Raw genomic sequence first — 22,705 nt, 5'->3', positions numbered from 1 at the left:
AAATGCATCTGCACAAAATGGGAATATGAGCAAAGGGACATTACAATGCAAAAGTCAGGCTATATTTTTGCATTGTAATGCCCCTGTACTCATTTTTGAAGTGGTAAAAAGCACTTGTTGTAAATCTTGTAAATCTTAGTCTGCTGAGTGATATGAAGTCATTTTTGGGCAACATATCCCTCTATGTTCAATATCAGATTTGCTGTCTACCCGCCTAAACAGTTTAACTGTTTGACTGTTTGAGTTCGACCTTTGTGAACGCAAACCGGACCTACTCAAAATTAAAACAATGTATCATCCTTGTGTTGGTTCGGATCCCCCCCCCCCCAAAAAAAACGGACCTTTAACGGACCTTTAGGTGTGAACCCAACCTAGGGATGAGTGGCAACTGGCAACCCTAGTTGATGCTCTAAGACTGAGCAGGTAACATGATGGACGACCGAGCTAAAACTGTGTGGATGTCTCCACAGATGTTAGTTAGTTTGTTTGCTAGCTACCAAAGTTACATGGTGTGTTTTGTTCTTTCAGACAGAATCATTGATAAATCAGCTGCGAGGGACAAACACCAGGAGGACTCAGCCACAGTCGACAGAGGACAGACACCTGCTGACTTCAGCAGCATCTACAGCACAGGTAAGGCTGCCCAGATGTGGCCTCCTGCAGGCTGAGTTAGGGTGTGTCAGTGTCAGTGATGTGTAGCATTTTTGTGATTGTATTAGCAGCAGTAGTAGTAGTAGCAGCCTTCATTATCATTATATATAGACTGTATCAATAACAGTGGACAGCTAAAACTATTTTAAAGGGATAGTAGCACTTTTTAAAGTGGGGTTGTATGATCTACAAATAGCCCCTAAGTACTTTAATTGCAGTAGAAGACTCTCTGCACTCCTCCCGTTAGCAATGCCAGCCCATAGCCCTGCCCAGAGATTTACAACATACAGTGTTGTGAACAGACCCAAAGAAACGGCCTATTTTCACCCCTCAAAGTGCAGGAAAAACACAGTTTTTATTTGGACCTAACCAACTGCTGATCGGTGGGCGCTAACCATGGGCAGAGGGATATGTGAGTTGGTTAGGTCCAAATAAAAACTGTGTTTTTCCTGCACTTTGAAGGGCTGGAAAAAATTTTATTATCGCGAACAATGGAACTGTGTATTTTTTTTTCAGGTAAAACCTCTTTTAGGCCGCGAAAATAGGCCGTTTCTTTGGGTCTGTTCACAACACTGTATGTTGTAAATCTCTGGGCAGGGCTATGGGCTGGTGTTGCTAACGGGAGGAGTGCAGAGAGTTTTTTACTGCAATTAAAGTACTTAGGGGGCTATTTCTAGATCATACAACCCCACTTTTAAAAAATGCTACTATCCCTTTAAGGGACTACATTGTTACACAATAAAAGAGTTGAGATTAGTAGTGAGAGAAACAGGGGGTGAGGAAACAGTTCTTCAGTCTTGTTTAGCATTACCAAATTGTTCATTAATGGCTGCCAGAGGGAAGTAATTGGAAGTGGTGGTATCCAGGACGTGTTTGGTCACTGATGATGCTTGAGGTTCTGTCCTGACAGTGGGCCTGGTAAACGACCCCATGCTGTGATGTTACTGTACTGATACTGTCCATAGAAGTTACTGTACTGATACTGTCCATAGTAGAAGTTTACCAGCAGCTTCTATAGCAGACCGGCTCAGGAAAGAGTGACACTATCCTGAATTTGCAATGATGGTGGATGTACAGTATACAGCAGTGGTTTCCAACCTTTTTTGGCTAGTGACCCCATTTTGACTCACACAAATTCCTGGCGAACCCACAATCATGTGCAGTCATGTGATCGCAGCCGTCCATCAAGATGCGCCAGCTCAGATATTTTTATATGCTGCATTTTATTTGAACTGGATTTATATTTGAGAAAGTGAAATGATAGAATACAGTTGTTTAAGATTGTGTTTGGTGTTTTAATTATAATTTAAAAAAGAATAATAATTACTTAAAAAATATATATATTACTAGACATTTCAGGCAACCCCATTTGAATTCCAGGTGACTCCAAGGTTTAAAAACACTGATACAGTATGAGACCCCACTGCTTCACATGGAACACTGGGTTTTGATTGGCTCCCTCTCTTATTCCTATACGTCCACTACGATCTTCTTTGTCTTTTTGTTCAAAAGGGATATACTGTTATGTAAAGTCTATCAGTGCAACACCAACAATATGGTGGTTTATTGTTGTTGGTATACCCATGCTGCCTTGCACACAAATTTATTCGCTCTGCAAGTCAGCCTGGAAACCACGGACCCAATTTTCTCCTCAACTAGGGAGCCAATCACAGAATGGGGGAGGAGACAGCGAGACGATGACGACACACTGAGTCTACTGTGTTGATAGCTTGTCGATCCAACATGGCGGCAGACGCTATACCTTTCAATGCAGCGTTAGAAAGTGTTTTAAGTAGTTTAGACTGCAAGTTTATTTTGAAAAAAGAGCAACGTTTAGGGTTTTTTTCCTCATCAGATTTCTGTCGCTCTACATACGTCATACGATTGGCTCTCTGGGCTTTCGTAAACCACGCCTCAAATACAAATGGGTGGTTTCCAGACCGAATCTCAATCTGAATTGAGATGAGGCCTGGGGTCAGCCAGGCTAGTTGCAAATCAGACCTGTCAGATTTGATGACACCCCTGAGCAAAACCAGTGTTCAGGATGAGAGGGGAGGATGTTTGTTTTCCCAACTTGACAATCTGGACAGTTGGTCACTGGTGGCGTCAAGCTCCTGTGGGTCAGAAGCAGTAGAAAAGGTGGAATGCTCCTTTAATTTTGTATGTGGCACTAGCACTGTGTGTCTTTATAGCCTCTGATAGCTTAATATGTTTATGCAAAGTTCTGCCCAGTTTAGGCCACTGTCATTTGACTTTGTTAGTGTGTGTGTGTGTGTGTATTTGTGTGTACTTCCACAGACCTGCTCCCAGCTTCAGGTGGTGAGGAGATGACCAGGGAATTTCTACAGGAGCTGGTCAGCATCTTGTTTGGTTACATCTGCAGGTCCAGTCAGAGGAGCTCCAAGGTACTCAGCTGTGTGTATCAGCGTTATAAACTAATTGTTTGTCTGTGTCTGAATCCAGTGCACTGCCTCCACATGGTGCTCAGTCACCCTCAGAGCTTACACAGTTGAACTCATTGGAAGCTCATCTGAATTTGACAGACATACAATCATAATTTTGCATCAGAAAGGCCTGAAGATGACTTCAAAAAACAAATCCAAGACAGGTGAAACACATTAGGGAACACAATCAAAACTTGATAGGAAGTTGGCAAGACAGCACAAAACTAAAACCTACCGAACAGACAACTGAACTGAACAGAATCATCGTCATAGGAGCTGTATAGAAGCTGACCCTAAAAAGTATCCTATAGTCGTCTGTGGCGTATGTGACAACCACACACACCTGTGATCAGTTAATTGCATGAGTGTGCTTACGTTGATTTTTTTCTTCTACCGACACACATTTACGAGTGCACCTTGCCATCTTTGAATTTATGTATTTGTTTAGTGTCTTGTAAGCCCATGTGGGCTGGGCACACTAAAATCAATCAATCAATCAATCAATCAATCAATCAATCAATCAATCAATCAATCAATCAATCAATCAATCAATTAATTAATCAATCAATAATTAACATTTTTTGTTAAAAAAAATTATACAAAAACATATTCTAAAGAAATATGAGAATGAGGAATATTATTTTGACTACATAGTGGGGCGATTCTTCAACTACGGGCACTTTTGGCCTTGTGAACTTGAGGGGAAAAAAAGTGTTCAAATCAATAATTTCACAGTCTAATAGGTTAGTATAACTAGTCTAGTTTGATGATCCATAAGTGGCCGCACTAATATTACAAGACAAATTGGTGTTTTTTAACAGATTTACCGACCCGACTTGAACAAATGTAATTTCCATCACATGCACATATTTGATATTTATTTAAAAATAGTATGATATACATCATTTTTCAACAATGGAAGACCACTTTCACACATAGTTTTACCAGTTCATACCAATATTTCAATTACTATACATTTATGGATTAGGTAAATTAATTGTGATGAGGACCAAACACAAAGTTTACATCCACCGCAACCTGAAATATAATATTGGAATGGTTAGACACATTTCAGGAAATAACTACTTGTGTGTTTACATTAAGTGGAACATTATCTCATAAACTATGCAGAAGTTTTTAATGAGTGATTAGAATTTTGTAACTATTTTTTAAAAAAGGTATGGGGTGGTGGAAATTACTGGGTGTTGTGGAAATTACTGGGTGTCGTGGAAATTACAATGAATGGACCATATAGAAAAACAAGATATTTATTTTAAAACTTTCTGAAGTACAATTCATCAAACAAATCCATTTAGTCTGTTTGGTCTATTACCATGAACAGATGAACAGACTTACTGAGTTTTAGTGATAACACCTATAACAGAAAATAGCTTAAAGAGCAACTAAACCCCTAAACCACTTTTTTCTGCTGAAAACAAATGTATTTGGGTATGAAGTAGTGTTGTCGATTGATTCTGGTCCAACTATTGAAATTTTAGTCAAAATATTTCAATTTGGTGTATTTTGTAGTAAAAATGTAAGAGTGACTGCCCTCTATGGGTTGAAACCCGGCTATTACAATCAATTTTTTCTATTGGCTGAGATGGAGGCGGATGACGTTTTGGAGGCAGCTTTTGTCACCGTCCACCAGCTTCCTGGCCAGTCAGCACCGGCTGCTGCCTGCCGCTAACGGCTCTGCTGCGACTAACTGCTGCTAACAGCTGGCTGGATGAGAATCGTTTGTGGCTCTGCGCCGGCGGCAGGATTTTTTTTCCCAGTATGGCCACACCAAGACCCACCGTACTAGGCCTCTGATTGGCTTATCACGATACCCTCTACTCTGCCGGTTGGGTTTAGGCATGAAGAAGGGAGTGGTTAAGGTTAGGGTAAGATGAAGGTAGGCTAGCCTTGCAGAGGTCAGCCAATCAGAGGCGGAGTAAGGCGGGTCTTGGCTTGGCCATGCTGGGAAAAAAAACAAAGCGCCCCGGCGAGCACGGCCGCAGAGCCGGTAGCTGGCGGATCAGCTGTAGATGCACTGTGTCACGGCTCCGGCGTCCTCTCCTAGTATTGTCCGCGCTACTAGTGCTGTTAGAGTGGCTCATTAGTAGCTCGTTAGCGCTATAGCAGAAGTGTCGATGTGTGTTTATTACTTTTTTTTCCTCCATTGTGTGATTTCGCGGGTGTGGGCAATCCTCTCGGCTGCCACTGGGGGCTGGTGCCAGTAAACATGATCAAAGTCTGGTGCCATCATGTTTTTTGGTCTCAACCAATAGTTTCTACCCCCGCACACACTCTGAGGGGGGTGAATTTTTTTTTAACTCCACCGTTTTACTATTATTGACACCCCTTTCTTTTTTTCTTTGATATCTCTCCCTGTCTCTTTTCAGGTGCTCCTCATATTTGATAGGGTCCTCTTTTATTCTGTCCCTATAGACCCTTTCAGAGAGTATAAACAAAGACAGGTGTGGCTCATTAGAAAACGCTCTGCTACACTAAATGGAATGGAGCCTTAATTAGTATCCTTGGTAACACCTGTATTTGTTTATACTCTCTGAAACGGTCTATAAGCCTGCGACCTTTCTTTTGTAGTCCTTGTGGCATCTTAAAGGGACAACGAGGAGTTTTGGAAAAGTGAAGCGTTTTCACACTACATTTATGAGCCTCCACGCACACCGTGAAATTCTTTGACCGGCGCAAGACAGACTCATGTTTTCATTCATCAAGAATTAAAGTCAGAGGTTCGAAGACGATCACATACCGTCGTAGTTCCGCGATTCGGCGGCGTTATTCTCATGACTCGCCACGAAACCGAAAGTAAAGAAACGCTGGTCGGCTCGACCACCACTAATAATAACAAAATAACGATAGAGACAAAACCATATATTTATCGAAAATGGGCCCATTAACAAGTGTGGGTAGCGTAGATTCATCCACATTAACGTGAGACTTTTTTATAACCAAATAGAAACTCCTCGTTGTCCCTTTAAAAACGGATGAAAATGCATTTCAATAAATACACATTTAATATTTAATATGTAGCCTAATAAATACATTAACATTGTATATTCTAATAAATCAATTGCACATATGTAGCCTCACAATCTATGAATTGCACCTGTAAGCTGTAATTTCCAACACACCTTTGTAATTTCCACCCAAGAAGGCAGTGTGTTGGAAATTACGGTGGTGGAAATTACAAACCGACAGTTTTTTGTGACAAAATCTAAGCTAGCACCACATATTAGCTATAAATTGGTATCAGTCATTTCATGTATGCAAAATACATCTATGTACGTTAAAAAATCTACTTATTCACAAACTCAATTGACGACACGGCATGTTTGGAAATTACATACAATAAAGGTATTTTCATTTCAAGCGATATTTACCTTGACTTTTCTTCAAAAGTTGATGGAGAAATTGAAAATCTCCTTCATATCTGACATGTGCTGTGATGTCACTGTTCATCTCCATAGAAACTACCCAAACAATCTTTCATACAAACTTTTTAGAGGGACATTACAGTGTTGTGGTGGAAATTACGGCAATACTGTGGGACAACTACATTTGGTGTATAAAATCACATAAATATTTGTTTGACCTTAAATACCCCAATTAGGTTTTGATTATTTTACTGATACTTTATTCATTCACGTTTTAAAAATGAAGATAAATCATTTTTTTACACTTCATTTTCATTATTGAAGATCAGAAGTCTGGGTGTGGGACAGGCACAAAACAGCAATATTGGCATCTATAAAGATGTTGAAAAAGGTGAAAAAGTCATCGTAGACTACCAGTAAATTTTGTCTAAAGCACTTTCACTGTAAAGATTACTATGAAAGTGTGAAATTTCCCTTTTTTTCTTTTTTTTAATAAAATATGACCAAAGGACATGAAAGTGCCCGTAGTTGAAGAATCGCCCTGGGACACTATAATGTGTTATTTGTTTATTTTATCTTTTCTTTTCTCTCTTTTTTAATATGTTCCAAAGAATAATCAAATCAATCAATCAATCACTCAATCAATCAACCAATCTGTGAGGTGACAGTACTACTGGTCACAGCACCACGACATGAGACACAAACTCTGGTTCCCTGTGTGGTAGGTCCTGGACTTCCACCACCCTCACCAGCTGAAGGAGGGGCTGGAGGGCTTCAGTCTGGACCTTCCAGATCAACCAGAAACTCTGGAGCAGATACTAGTGGACTGCAGAGACACACTCAAGTATGGTGTCAGTACAGGTGAGAACTCCAGCAGCTAACAGCTCCTCCAGCCTCAGTGACCATTGGTGGCGCTTTGTTATTTATTTTTGCGAATAAATCTGGTTGATTTCTTCACCTACTACATCTGACCTTTATTTGTCCAGGCCACCCCCGTTTCTTCAACCAGCTGTCTTCAGGTCTTGATGTGATTGGTGTAGCTGGAGAGTGGCTGACCTCTACAGCCAACACTAACATGTAAGATCTCAATTCAGTTCATTTCAATTCACCTCAACTTGTATACTTGTATTCAGGGCAGCAAAAACACAAGTCACACCTCCACGAGTGGCTGCTGTCTGTTCCCCTCAGGTCTTGATCTGATAATGTGTCAGTAGCCTACTGCCTCCTGTTGGGTCAAAATGGTAGATTATAGCAGCTGATCTGTAGAATGTCTGATCATTATGTCTTTTGCAGGTTTACATATGGGTCATTATCAAAATACGGTGATTTTCCGAGTCAAAAAAGTAAAAAATTTTAATTCAGTTTTCACAAATTTAATTTAGTGGGAACTATTTATTAGCATGTTGACCATGTTACCAACTATAATGGACAACTATAATATTTTTCTTTTTTTTTCATCTATCAAACGTATTGAGTTTTCTGTCATTGGTGTTACCACATGGTAACACCAATGACAGTAACACCAATGACAAATATCTATAAAAGGCTAATTACACAAAATAGTGTCCAAGCTAGCTCAAAGCCAGCATGAGTTAGCACCTTAAAATCTATAAATTATACTTATTAAACTGTTTTTTTTCCATAAAAATATTTCATTATAGCGCAAATCAAAGTAACACCAATGACACAAAAAAAGAACCGCACTGAAAAATGACATTTTAATTGGAAATATCTTACTTTTTACTCATGAAAGAGACACTCACAATGTATTGTCTTAAATGGCTCTTTTTCTTCTTCTTCTTTCTGACCTTGCAAGTTCTCTTACATATTCTTAACCTTTCAAAATAATGGTCTGTGATACCAGTAACACCAATGACACCAAATCGAAGGACAGAATTCTTTTAAAAATATTTTTATTATTAAACAGCCAATTTAGATTTAATTTTATTCATATATTAAGCCCAGTATTTGCTCATTATTGACCACTTTTTTTTTTTTTAAACAAAAAAGAGGAAATATTTTTACACTGCCCAATAGCGTTGAACCATGGCAGTGGGACAAGTGTTTTTTTAGGTACAAAGGAAATTAAAACTGAAAAAAATAAAACAAAACAGTAAATATATAAACTGAAATTATCATCATCATTTAAAATGGTTTTAAATTACATAATTTTGGTTTAATGTGGATGATCTTTTTAAATTTTCAAGCATTTGTGTGTCTGGAAAGTGCAGGGACATGTTTTTCACCGTATTTTGATAATGACCCATATGAAGTGTCTCCAGTGTTCATCCTCATGGAGGAGGTTCTCCTGAGGAAGATGCAGAGCATTGTGGGATGGTCTGAAGTTGAGGGAGACGGCCTCTTCTGTCCTGGTAAGACATGAGTAGTGTTTTGGTAAAGGAAGTTCCTAAAAATGTCCTTTTGCCAGAAAAAAAGTTCTACTTAAAGCAATACTTACCGATCTGGCATTTCACTCAGCACAGCACAAACATTTGAAAATCAACAGCTCCACCTCCCTCACAAGTCCCACCCACCTCTTCCTCCTGCCGCATCTCCAAGAGCCCCCTCCCTCCCTGCTGCATGCGTTGGCATGGCAACGGTAAACAGAACAGGAACGCGAGTGAAACGGGAACAACACAAACAAACACAACACCGGAGTTTTAAACCGTATAAACGGACTCAGTGATGATGACTGATGAGTTTTATAATAAACTGTTGTTAGCCTAACTTACTGCTACTGGAGCAGGGGAAGTGATTGTTACAGATTACAGTTCTCAACGAGCCGGGCTGGCGGCCGGACCAGCGCCACCTGATGCGCTGGTTCAGGCCGAAAATAAATCCAGACCGAGCCGAGTCGAGCCGCGCCGGTCCGGAGTTCAACCGGGTCCGGACCGTGGAGAACTCACAGAGCTAACAGTAGCCTAGCCCCCTAGCCGTTAGCACTGGATGCTTTATAGACACATGTGACTTCCTGTGTTTACGTATCACTCGGAGCTGATCACTATCAACGTTACAATATCAGACTTGAAACTCCACGACCAGCTGCGGCTGCAGTTATTGGTCTTTTAAAAAACTATTTATTTCCAAAAACCTTCTTTCTAGTGTGTGTTGTGACTCTAATCTCCTCTGCTCATGTCCTGCTACTGCTCTGTCAATAAGCGTTCTTCCTGGTCGGGAGGGGGGAGAGGAGGAGAGGGGTGCACAAAGTGATTACATATTAAGTAGGTTCGGTCGCTCGTCAAATCTTATTAATCGGACCGAATAATATTATTGGTCAGACTTTTCTCAGAATTATATGAGAATGAAAAAATGATGAGTTTTTAACCCTGTTGGGTTTCTCTTACATTTTAATGTATCATCAGATTATTAATAGCATTTTAACTTAGACAAAGAAATGTGCAAAAGTTCCAGAAAGGTAAGTATTGCTTTAAATCACAGTTTTACAGCAACAGCAAGGTGTTTGCCACTGCAGTGGAACGTGGCTACTGTTTTACCACTTAAGTCTAAACCATCATATTGGTTTAGACTTAAGTGGTAAAACAGTAGCCACGTTCCATTGCAGGAACTTCAGGGGGAATTTTACGGGGCCGGGGCGCCCCCAAAGGATTATCTCCTGGAACTTTAACGGGGGTGCTGAACGAGTTACCGCCATGCAGCTACGAAAAACTCTTGGGTGGGGCTGAAGGTTTCAAATTGAATTTGTTGCGTACACAATCATACAGGGTACAATGTGCAGTTAAATGTTTTGTGCACAAGCGCCTCCAGCATTAAAACTACTTACAATAATGAAACAATTTCCAATAACAATAAATAAAAGCAGTTTAGAACAAGAATAAATGATGAGAGAATGAACAGGGGTTCCTTAAAACTGTAATTGTTTAAAAGGGGTGCATGGTGTACAAGAACCTATATGAGGAGAAGACAGATGTGCACATGCAGCCCCAAAATAAGTGGCTTATTATAAAGCATCTACACTACTCGAAAACAACAACAACAAACCCAGCAAAACAAAAACTGCCACACAGTGATTACATGACGATTAGGACTTTTTTTTAAAATACAGTTGTGACTGTGCATTGTTCATAAACTCTCCCTTGTGTTCTCTGAAGGAGGCACAATATCCAACCTGTACAGCATCCTGGTGGCCAGATATCACTTCTACCCTGATGTGAAGACCAGAGGGATGGGAGCGCTGCCTCGGCTGGCCCTCTTCACCTCAGAGCATGTAATCACACCTCATGTTAGAATTTTTACAGGATGAGCAGCCATCTACACGCATACATTAATGATGAAAATAAAGGTCTGTGCTCAGGTCTCTTTGTTAAGGTAAGCCACTACAGGTGAATAGGGTGAAAACAGATATCACCATGAAGCTTCCCAAGTTTATCACTTACATTGTTTGTCAATTTTTATGTTTAAATACCTAAATAAGGCAATATGTAATTAATTATGTGCTAATTTGCATACATTTCCAGAACTGAAATCTGAACAATGGATAAGTCACTTTCAAAATTCTTGTTTCATTTTGCTGATATATTAGAGTCAGAAGTTTTTACTGAGGGGACTTTGGATATCTCTTTTTATCACTCTGTAAATGAGAAAATACTGTCACCAGCCCTAAAATCTAAATTCGTGTTTTAGGGGTAAATGTTGTATAAATCTGGCTTTGAATGATATATCAACAATCCCCTCCAAACCTTCAGTATATATACTGTAAAGGGATACAACTGGAAGGTTTGGTGTCTGTAGGACAGGCATGGCACAGTTGAACTTTTGGTGAGTTTAGGAGAAATCTACTGACAAAAGAGACAAAAAGTAAAATAACCACCTTGTAGCAACCAAAAACGTAATAACGGCCAATAACGTAATAACAGCCAATAATGTAATAATTTTGGCCATTTTAAATGTAATAAAGCCAATAATGTAATAATGTGCCAATAATGTAATAAAACTTTTGAGCCAATAACGTAATAACTTTTTGCCAATAATGTAATAAGTTAATACATTATTGGCTGGTAATAACTGGTGTCGATAATGTAATAATACATAAATATGACAGCAGTTCTTGGAAATAAAAGGGTTTTTTTTGCAGTTTTTGTGCAGTTTGCTAATCAAAAATAGGTAAGTGGATGACAAAGTCGTCATATTTATTCATCCAAGATATGTCTTTTCTTTCCTCTCTCTCTCTCTCTCTCTCTCTCTCTCTCTCTCTCTCACTTCTACCATGCTTAATGATATGTTTGCAAACGGAAGAAGTAAGCATTGTAGGCTATCAACAGCCTCCAAGATAACGCTAACCAAACCATCAAGTTGGACAAATGATGGCTAAATATGTTAATTAAAAAAAAATAAATGGTAAAATCAAATCAATGCCATTCCTCCTCCGAGCCATGCTGGGATTATCACATTTAACATTACCTATTCCCAATGGTTTGTCTGAGGCATAGGTCTGAGGCAGGAAGTTATAGATGACTGAAACATAAACTGGCTGGCAGACACCATTCAATACACAAGTTTGGTCATGTTTTGGAGGTTGTTGATAGCCTACAATGCTTACTTCTTCCGTTTGCAAACTAAGCATGGTAGAAGTGAGAGAGAGAGAGAGAGAGAGAGAGAGAGAGAGAGAGAGAGAGAGAGAGAGAGAGAGAGAGAGAGAGAGAGAGAGAGAGAGAGAGAGAGAGAGGTGAAAGATAGTACATCTTGGATGAATAAATATTACGACTATGTCATCCACTATACCTATTTTTGATTAGCAAACTGCACAAAACTGCCTTTTATTTCCAAGAACTGCAGTCATATCTATGTATTATTACATTATCGGCACCAGTTATTACATTGTCAAAGGTTTTTTTAATACTAGGCCAATAACGTAATAACCAGCCAATAATGTAATAACTTATTACATTATTGGCAAAATGTTATTACGTTATTGGCTCAAAAGTTTTATTACATTATTGGCATGTTATTACATTATTGGCTTTATTACATTTAAAATGGCCAAAATGATTACGTTATTGGCTGTTATTACGTTATTGGCCGTTATTACGTTTTTGGTTGCACACAACCAAACACACCTTTATGTGGATTCTCTACCATTTATTTCCACTATTCTGAAAGAAGACATGTTAAGGAAGCAAAACAGCCTCAAATCTCAAAATTGTTCAGTGCATGAAGAAACTGTGTTTTTGCCTGTAGTGTCTCACCTTAAATTATTTCCAGTCATGCATGGGTGGTAGACCTTCTAAACATAACACACATGATGCATGGCTTGAGCATCACAGCTCCTTTTGTCATCCATGGTTATGGGTGTGTTGCATGTTGTCCCTGAACCTGTGTGGGTGTGTGTGCTGCTGGTGCCCCCTGTATTCAGCTTCACCTGACACATACGTGGGAGCAGCTTCTTCTCAGAGGCAAACAAAGCAGCTGAGTGTCATTGAGCTATGACAAATGAGGATGAAAGGTTTTCGTTTTTCTTTTCACCCATTCAGAGCCACTATTCAGTGAAGAAATCTGCAGCTGTGCTGGGGCTGGGCAGCGAGAATGTGGTTGTGGTGAAATGTGATGAAAGGTGGGTTTGTTGGACAGTCACTAAACACACATGTGTTTGTTACAGTAATAGTCAATGTGATCCATGACAAAGGAAATGTTTGCTCACCTGTTGTAGCTTGATGCATGTCCTTATGTGAGGGAAATCCCACACTATATAACATGTTTAAAGGGATGGTTCAACATTTGGGCAAATTGGCCCATTGCCATAATCCCTGTAGTCATAGCAGTAGGTTCATTACCTTTAATTGTCGGTGTAAGAACGGCCGAGCTGAGCGGCGAGCTGTTCAGGGCTATGCTATGGAGGCTAATGGGATTTCTTGGATTCCCTTATCAAACTCATTACACAATCCAACAATTCCAAAACGCTCTGGTGGACAAGTTGTGACCTGCACATTCACCACGCTATGAGATAATAACAGAACATTATGAGACAGAGTTGTTTTCGAGGTAAATACAGTCTGCTTGCTGAAAAACTGTCCCTGAAGGCAACGCGCATCAGCGGTTTTGCATGAATTTACCTCTAAAACAACTCTGTCTTATAATGTTTCATTATTATCTCATAGCGTGGTGAATGTACAGGTCACAACTTGTCCACCAGAGTGTTTTGGAGTTGTTGGGTTGTGTATTTGATGAGTTTGATGAGGGAAACCAAGAAATCCCATGAGCCTCCGTAGTGTAGCTCTGAGCAGCTCGCCGCTCGGCTTGGCCATTCTAAAAATAGCTTCCACCGACAAATAAAGGTAACGAACCTACTGCTATGACTATAGGGATTATGGCAACGGGTCAATGTGCCAAAATGTTGAACTATCCCTTTAACATTCATAGTAAGGTCTATGTATTTCACTATGAGATATTTAGAGATTCTTGGTCATATACAGTCTGCATTACAATAACAAGGCACATGTTCACTTAACCTCTGTCTTCTCATGTCTGTTAGAGGCAAAATGATCCCAGCTGAACTGGAGTCCTCCATTGTTACAGCTGAAGAGAGGGTATGACGCAACAAAACAGACACAAAAATCTGTGTCTTTCTACAACTTTACATTCACATTTAGTTGTCATCTGTATGTATATGCAGTCCCAGCTGACAGAGTCATCTCCCTCTGCAGGGTCTGGTCCCGTTCTATGTGAATGCTACAGCAGGGACCACAGTGTACGGAGCCTTCGACCCTCTCAGCGCTATCGCAGACGTCTGCAGCAAACACGCACTGTGGATGCATGTTGATGTAAGATGCCCCAGCACCCCTCTCTGTCTCTCTCACACACGCACGCACGCACACACACACACACACACACACACACACGCACACACGCACACACACACACACACACACACACACACACACACACACACACACACACACACACACACACACACACACACACACACACACACACACACACACACAAGTTGCTTTTTATTATGAATGATATGAATGAATGACATGTTTTCAAATTTTTATAACATTTATTTTATTTTATTTATTTTACCTTTATTTTACCAGGCAGATTGCTTGAGAGGCCAGGCCAAGAAAACAGCAAACAAGATATACACACAAAGAAGAAGGGACAGACATGAGAGAGAGAGAGACAAAAGAGAAAAAATAAATGATCAATGTGCCATTGCCTAGCCTACACAGCTTCATCAGACAATACATGCATTTGCATTGTCATTACAAGCAGCCAGTACAATAGCATGCTCATAAGCTTAATAGTCCATCAAATTTACTTTGATTGTGACTCTAACCTATGGGGGGGCCTTGGTCAGAAACGTCTCAACCAGCGTTCCATCTCAATTCCATTTACTGTAACCCATAAACATGTGTATGTGTGTATGTGTGTGTCTGTTCATTCAGTTGTAAGCAGAGTTTGTGATTTGGTATTTGTGCTTTGTGCTTGGTATTTGGAATGTTTTGGGGGCCACAAACAAACTCTTGTGTAGGGCCACCAAAACCCTAGGGCCGGTCCTGAAGTATCCACTAAACACACAACAACAGGATCAATGATCCATCATCCAGAGGTTTATATTCTGGTTAACCTTTAGGAACCAAACTAGAAACCTTCAAGGGATCATTTAACCTTCTTGTGTTAGGGTCGCCACTGACCCGTTTTTAGGTTTTTAATACATAAAAGTACCACATAAATTAGTTTATTGCATCAAGGCTTTTTGACTTTGTCAGAAACCGCTATTTAAATAAAAATAAAAAATTCACAAAACTTTAAATGCTCTGGTTAAAATTATGACATTTGTGGTAGCGTCGATTTTGAGTGCAAAACCAACCTTTTCATGGATAAGGAGCCTAACAACGTAACCAAGAGATGAGAATCAAATGGGATGATAAATAATTGTTTCAAATGTGTTTTACAGCTGATTTAAGACTTGCAGAACCGACCTTAAAGCAGAAGTAAGCAGAATATTTGTGTTAATATAAGTCTTAAATAGTTATATCTTCCGACGGCAATCATTTACACGGGTCTGTCAGTCACTCTGCTCTGCTGTAAGCCGAGGAGAAAACTTTCCTTGTATCCTACAACCTTTATCCAATGAGGAGAGAGAACGGCATAAAGGGGCGGTCCTCTCTGTGTGTGCAGCCAAGGGATGCGCGTGAATGTGGTGACGTAGGGACGAGGGCGGGGACTGCTAACTCCATCGGCTGACAGGAAGTTAGCCAAAACGACTGGATCGCTTACTTCTGCTTTACGTAACACAAGAGATGGTAGCAGAAAGCTGACAAGAGGAAGGTTACATTGAAGTCAATGGGTAAACTGACAGAAAAAAGGCCCAGGAGCCGAAACCAAAAATATTAAAACCAACATTTTCATGGATAAGGAAGCCTAACAATGTAACCAAAAGAAGAAAAACAAATTGTATGAAAAAAAAAATGTTTTTAGTGAATTTTACAGCTGAACATGGGTCAAAACGGACCCTAACACAAGAGGAGGTAGCAGAAAGCTAACACAAGACGAAGGTTAAGCAGTGTTATACACACATATTGTGATGCGACAGTGTGTGCAGGACATGAGTGACTGAGTGTGTGTGTGTGTGTGTCTGTGTCTGTGTCCCTGCAGGCAGCGTGGGGCGGAGGCCTGCTGATGTCAGACAGACACAGGATGAAGCTCCAGGGCATTGAGCGGTAACTGCAGTGACACACAACACACTGACCACATCACACAGCATCCTCAGTCCGTGCTGGCCCACGCCTCACTCTCAACTCTGCTGCAATGATAAAGTTTGTTGCCAAGCGACACAGGGAGTAAACACTCACTGAATCAGACTGCCGGTCCACTCAGCTGCCCATTTCCTTTGTGTTACAATACTGTAATACCTGCTTATCTTCCACCACTTCAGTCTCAGTGCAGCTCATCACAAATGATGTTTGTGGATGTCCGTGTTCATAATGTGACGTTTCGCTGTGCTCCACCAGGATGGTTTTGGTGTGTCATACTGTATGTGTTGTGAAAGAGAGCTGGTCCGTGCTGTCGTCATGGTGTCGGGTTGTCAGTGTCAGTCGTTTTGACTTGTTGTTTCTGATGCAGAGCCTGCTCAGTGACGTGGAATCCTCACAAGATGATGGGCGTCCCCCTGCAGTGCTCCGCCATTCTGGTCAAGAAGAGAGTAAGAAATTATCCTCTGTCCGTCACTTTAATGCTCAGTACTTTCTTGCCATGTTGACATACTGTAAGTGGGCTTCACAAACTGACAAGAACCATTCATTCCATATATTATAAAATAGACAATACATAAAAATAAGATAATAATTTACAGCAAAGCCCCTGTACAGATTTTTCATTTAGTGTTGATTTTGGTGGTCCCTGTGGACGAACGCGGTGGTGTTTTGTCGGAATGAAGACTGCATTTCCCACTGTCATGAAGACGTTTGTCTGGCCGGCGTGTGTAGATTTGTTTTGGAAATGTCAGAAAGAAGATGGGACTTGCTTTTTTTTTTTTTTTGCAGCGTAATGTATCTATTCGTATGGTTTCGTCAGTGGTCTGACCCGACCATGCCTTCCAGAGGTATAGAATTAGACTACTTAGAAATAACGTATCTTCACACTGATGGACTCATTTGCAGTTGTAGGTAACAGAGACACATCAGCAGAAACCAGAGACTTTTGCGTATCCAGTTACAAGCTCAGTACAGGGGCTTTAAATATACTATAAAAAAAAATAGGGAACACAAGACTATATAGGGTATACACTGATGTTTTACTGTATTATGGTGATTACAGTATTATGGAGCTATCTATGATAGATAGATAGATAGATAGATAGATAGATAGATAGATAGATAGATAGATAGATAGATAGATAGATAGATAGATAGATAGATAGATAGATAGATAGATAGATAGATAGATAGATAGATAATTCTCTGCTGCCTCTCTCCTCCAGGGCCTCCTACAGGACTGTAATGAGTTGGGGGCTGAGTACCTGTTCCAGACAGACAAACCTTACGATGTGAGCTACGACACTGGAGATAAGAGCATCCAGTGTGGCCGACATGTCGACGTCTTCAAACTCTGGCTCATGTGGAAGGCAAAGGTAGAGTGTATGTACAGTGATCGTGTCTCTCATTCTGGCTCAGCAGATGTCAGACGTCTTCCTCTCCAGCATAAAAATTCCTCATTTTATCTCATCACCTCTTATCTCATGTCATTTTATCATCTATTATTATGAAACTCACCTGAACAATGAATGATTGTAATTTACAGTGTCTTTGTCAAGATGTGTGTGTTTGCCTCTCAGGGCTCACAGGGGTTTGGATCTCAGGTCAACAAATGCCTGGACAACGCTGAGTATCTGTACGATCAGCTGCAGAGGAGGAGGGACTTTGAACTGGTCTTTAAAAACAAGGTGAGGCTGCTTTTCACATCAAACCCTACAGTGTGCCATGTTCAAAGTACTGTAAAAGAGTGGGGGAAGGAAGCTCCACCCTGGCTCAGCTCTGACAGATGTCTTGAAGGTAAATTGTTGGGATGATTGATGAGAACCGTTGGGGATCGCATTAAGATGAGCTACAGCATGGCAGAGGAAGAGACTCCATCACTGGCCCCAGTTTAAAGGGATAGTTCACCCAAAATTGAAATGTGACTCATTATCTACTCACCCTCATGTGGACTAAGGGCTGGGAGAAGTTTCAGAGTTATCCGTGGCTTCTCTGAGTTACAGGGGGTCTCAGCGTAGCAGTGCATGTCCATATAACGGTTGCAAAAGGATACCAACTGTCTTCGTAACAAAAAGACACACCAAAAAACATCCAAATACCTCCATGCTGCTCGTATGTAATGTCCATCTTGTATTGAAGCCCCGAAATGCAAAATTGTCCCGAAAAAAATTAAATAAGTCTATATTTCAAGCTTGTTTTGTAGCGGAAGCTTCTCGAAGCTCCTCTTCCCGGTTCATCAAATTTGGACGAACTGGGAAGAGGACAGACCCTGGTTCGTCCAAATTTGACGAACCGGGAAGAGGAGCTTCCGCTACAAAACAAGCTTGAAAAATAGACTTATTTAATTTTTTCCGGGACAATTTTGCATTTCGGGGCTTCAATACAAGAGGGGCATTACATACGAGCAGCATGGAGGTATTTGGATGTTTTTGGTGTGTCTTTTTGTTACAAAGACAGTTGGTATCCATTTGCAACCGTTATATGGACATGCACTGCTACGCCGAGACCCCCTGTAACTCAGAGAAGCCATGGATAACTCTGAAACTTCTCCCAGCCCTTAGTCGACATGAGGGTGAGTAGATAATGAGTGGAAATTCAATTTTGGGTGAACTATCCCTTTAAATCTCCACAAGACTATGGGTGAATGGACTGATGAGACTTTTGAGAGGTTGAAGAACATCAGCTCGGTCTGCACACATCCTCCCAGAGGTGAAGCAGGGTGGAGGGAGCATCAGTATCTGGGTCTTTGCTTCCTCTGGACCTGGACAGACCCACTTCATCAATCACCAAGTTTGTCCAGGTCTCCCACAGATTAAAATCTGAGTGTCTGTCCAACTGCTGAAGATGAGGAGAAGCTGATGATGACCGTAAACATTGAAGTCAGAGCCCAGACCTGAATCCTGTAGAGATGTTGCGGACTGAGCTCAGAGAGCTCCTGAGAATCAGTCTGATGTGGGTTCAGGTTATTGGAGACAAAGCAGGACCAACCAGTTAATAAATCAAAGCTTCGCCAGAAGGTTGGCCCAGCTACTGTTGCTCAGACTGCTGCTTCTGATAGAAAGCTGTCAGAACATATCACAGCAAAAGGGACCAAGATAATATTAGGCAGGTGGTCACTGGTCATATATGGACTCAGTGGGGGATGTGGTGGAGAGATGCACACTGAAGATGGTGGAGGTCATTCTGAACAACTAGGATCATCCACTTCATGGCACCTTGATGGAGCAGGAAAGCAGCGTTGGTGGACGGCTCCTCTCTCTTCGCTGCAGGACGAAGAAAGAAGAAAAGAAGAACAATACTTTATTCAACCCCTGGAGGGAAATTCAAATTGTACAGCAGCTTACGTAACCTAAAATGATATGATATAAAAGCCAAGTAAACATGTATACCCTAACAAATGGCATTGTGCACGTGGCAGCAGGAATGAAGGATTTCCTCAATCTTCCTGTTCTGCAGGTCAGGGAGATGAGACAGAGCTGTAGCACTATGGCAAGCAGATTTAACATTTAAAAGCTAAGTTTGACTATATCCAGAATTAACATTGTAGATATCAACAACATCTTTCTGACTTGCCTAGTCAAAAAGAACATTTCAGATATCCACAACTACTCTACGCTCTTCCTAGGACAAATGACGTCACTTTTGCCATTCATGTGTATGGCAAACCCCATACAGTTATCTACAATTCAGTTGCAACTGAATTCCGACTAGTAGTAATTCCAGTTTGAGATATCTACAACGTCATTTTGACTAGTCATAATTCAGTTTACAGATATCTACAACGTCATATCGCCTAGTCAAAACTTAATTTAAGATATCTGAAAAGTGACATGTAGATATCTTTAATTGAGGTGAATTAAAGATATCGTTAAGTGGAATTATGACCAGTCAGAATCAAATTGTAGATATCTCAAACTGGAATTAGTACTAGTCATAATTCAGGTTACAGATATCCGTAATTCACATAGCGGATATCTGCAACTGAATTATAGACATCTGTAATAAAAAACCCCATACACATGAATGGCAAAAGTGATGTTTGTCCAAGGAAGATAGTAGTTGCGGATATCTGAAATATTCTTTTTGACTAGGCAAAACTGAATTACAGATATCTGCAACACATATCCAGTCTAGCCTTTAAATGTTAAAATGGCTTGGATGTTACTGGTGTTAATGACTATTAGTAGCTCAGGGACTTTGATGAAGATCAGGTCACATCTTTGAAGCGTCAGTGTAGAAATCCAGTCAAACCATATAGAATGTATCTATTGTGTATCATATTAAACAGTTTGGGATGGTTGAAATATATTACTATCCATATGAATCACCTGTCGGTTCTTACTGGTTTGTCTCTGCCTCTCCAACACAGCCAGAGCACAGTAATGTGTGTTTCTGGTACATCCCTCCCAGTCTGAGAGACCTGCCTCCTGGACCGGACAAAGACTCAAGACTCCATCAGGTCAGCTCCTGACACAGAGAGGGACGGACACCACTGCTGCACACTGACATCCATATTTACACTGTGCAGAGACAGGTTTTAGAATGAGTTCATACTGATGCTGATCTTCGCTGTCTCTTGCAGGTGGCTCCTCGTATCAAAGCCAGGATGATGGAGAAGGGCTCCGTGCTGATTGGCTATCAGCCTTTGGGAACCAGAGTCAACTTCTTCAGGTGTGTGTTCTCCAATCCTGCCACACAGCTGGAGGACGTGGACTTCCTGCTGGATGAGATCGCCCGGCTGGGCTGTGACTTATGACCTCAGGACGTAGGTCGTTGCATCTGACTGATCTGATAATGTTTGGTCTCATTATGAAGGAAATGAATGCATTAGACAGTGAGTCCACTGTGTGATCTGATACTGGTCCACAGCTCTGCTTCACATAGCTATTGTAGACATTGTAGAAGAAAACAGGATCTCCAGCTCTGAACAGACAGTTTGAATATTGTATGTGTAATTGTACTGCTAATATCCCATTAAAGACAATTTCATTTCACCATTAGAGTCTGAGAGCTTCCTTTTTACCTCCAGTCAAACAGCTTCTCGTGTGTGTTCTGTTTAATCCTTCCTCCTGCACAGGAAAAACCAGCTATCACTCTGCTTCAGGCAGCATTTACTGTAGTCGGTGACTGTTGGATCTATCTTCAAATACAGTTTTAGGACAATTTGAGCTTTGATGTTCCAAGTACACTACTCAAACACTTAGGGGTATTGGGCTTGGGGTGATATTTCAGAATGCACCTAAAATGCACTATAACTTAAAGGGACAACAAGGAGTTTTGGAAAGCAAAGTGTTTTCACACTACATTTCCCATGAGCCTCCGCGCGCACGGTGAAATTCTTGGTAGTTCGTAGTTCCAACCATAAACGGCGATCCGGCGGCGTTATTCTCATGACCCGCCGGGCAGCGTCCGCGAAACTGGAAGTAAGGAAACGCTGGTCGGCTCGCCCAGCATTTCCACCACCACTAATAACAACAAAATAACGATAGAGACAAAACAAAATATTTATCGAAAATGGAACCATTAACAAGTGTGGGTAACGTAGATTCATCCACATTAATATGAGACTTTTTTATTGTTGCAGAATTTTCTGCCGATGGAGAAACTCCTCGTTGTCCCTTTAATTTGACCTTCTCTAAACTTTTGAATGCAATAAAGAAATAAATGTCCCAATAAATGTTCTGCTTCAATGACAGTTTGTATTGAAACAGTCCTCTCCATCATGCTGCACACATTCTGACATCATCAGACCAAGACAACACACAATCCATCAACAGTGCCTGGACCATGTTGAGCATAGATAAGAAGACTAGATGACTCCCCCAGCGCTGCAGTGTGGCCACACAGCTGCCACCTTGCGTCAGAGCGAGCAGACCTGATGCATGTTCTACTAAAATAACCAGAACTTGATCCGTTTTTGACAGCTTTTCAAACTGTTTGGTTTGTCATGAACATCAGAAATGCAGTTACTGCATACTTAAAATCAATGAAGAATTTTAATCATGAACTTTTCTGTGAAAGTAACACTATTGTAACATTATGCAAATATTTCAAGTAATATGTACGGACACATTTTCACAGAGTTATGAGTAGTTTTTTTAATGCAGATGAATGGATCACCCATCTGCTGCAGCCTATGCAATATGGCAGCTGTCTGATTTATGTCTAGGCGTAGTCCGATCCACCCCTTTGATGCAAGGCTTCAGACAGGATGTTGTCAGAAGGAAGTGTCCACTGAGTTTAGAGTGCCATCAGCAGGTTGAACAGAGACAGAGAGACTGGATGAGTCACAGAAAGGCTGACAATTTTTGTTCTGGTATACCTACCGCTGTTTCAATACATTGTTGAAATGACTAGTCTATACTTCTACTTAAATGCCTTATATATCACTGTAGCATCAACTTTTTACATTTTCCACAAATCACCCAAAAGTCAAATACCTCTAACTTTTTGTGAGTTGTGCATATTCAAGCCAGCAACGTGAAAAAACTCATGTGCAAGTTTCAACAGA

The 22,705-nt window shown here is 40.7% G+C and overlaps 1 protein-coding gene across 1 annotated transcript; it reads left to right on the top strand.

Annotated features, from left to right (window-relative positions):
- Nucleotides 1-506: 506 nt before the first annotated feature.
- On the top strand, nt 507-20,950 carry gad3 (glutamate decarboxylase 3; the record flags this gene model as incomplete). Its single annotated transcript, XM_083991346.1, has 15 exons — nt 507-633; nt 2,950-3,056; nt 7,204-7,339; nt 7,465-7,555; nt 8,705-8,850; nt 10,588-10,703; nt 12,967-13,046; nt 13,965-14,019; nt 14,137-14,253; nt 16,097-16,161; nt 16,565-16,643; nt 17,421-17,570; nt 17,775-17,882; nt 20,564-20,653; nt 20,777-20,950. The coding sequence occupies 15 exons, from the start codon at nt 507-509 to the stop codon at nt 20,948-20,950; spliced, it is 1,641 nt and encodes a 546-aa protein (XP_083847472.1).
- Nucleotides 20,951-22,705: the final 1,755 nt, after the last annotated feature.

The sequence above is a fragment of the Trachurus trachurus genome, assembly GCF_905171665.1.
Source record: "Trachurus trachurus genome assembly, chromosome: 17".
Classification (NCBI taxonomy): Eukaryota; Metazoa; Chordata; class Actinopteri; order Carangiformes; family Carangidae; genus Trachurus; species Trachurus trachurus.
This window is presented reverse-complemented; position numbering and strand designations above follow the sequence as displayed.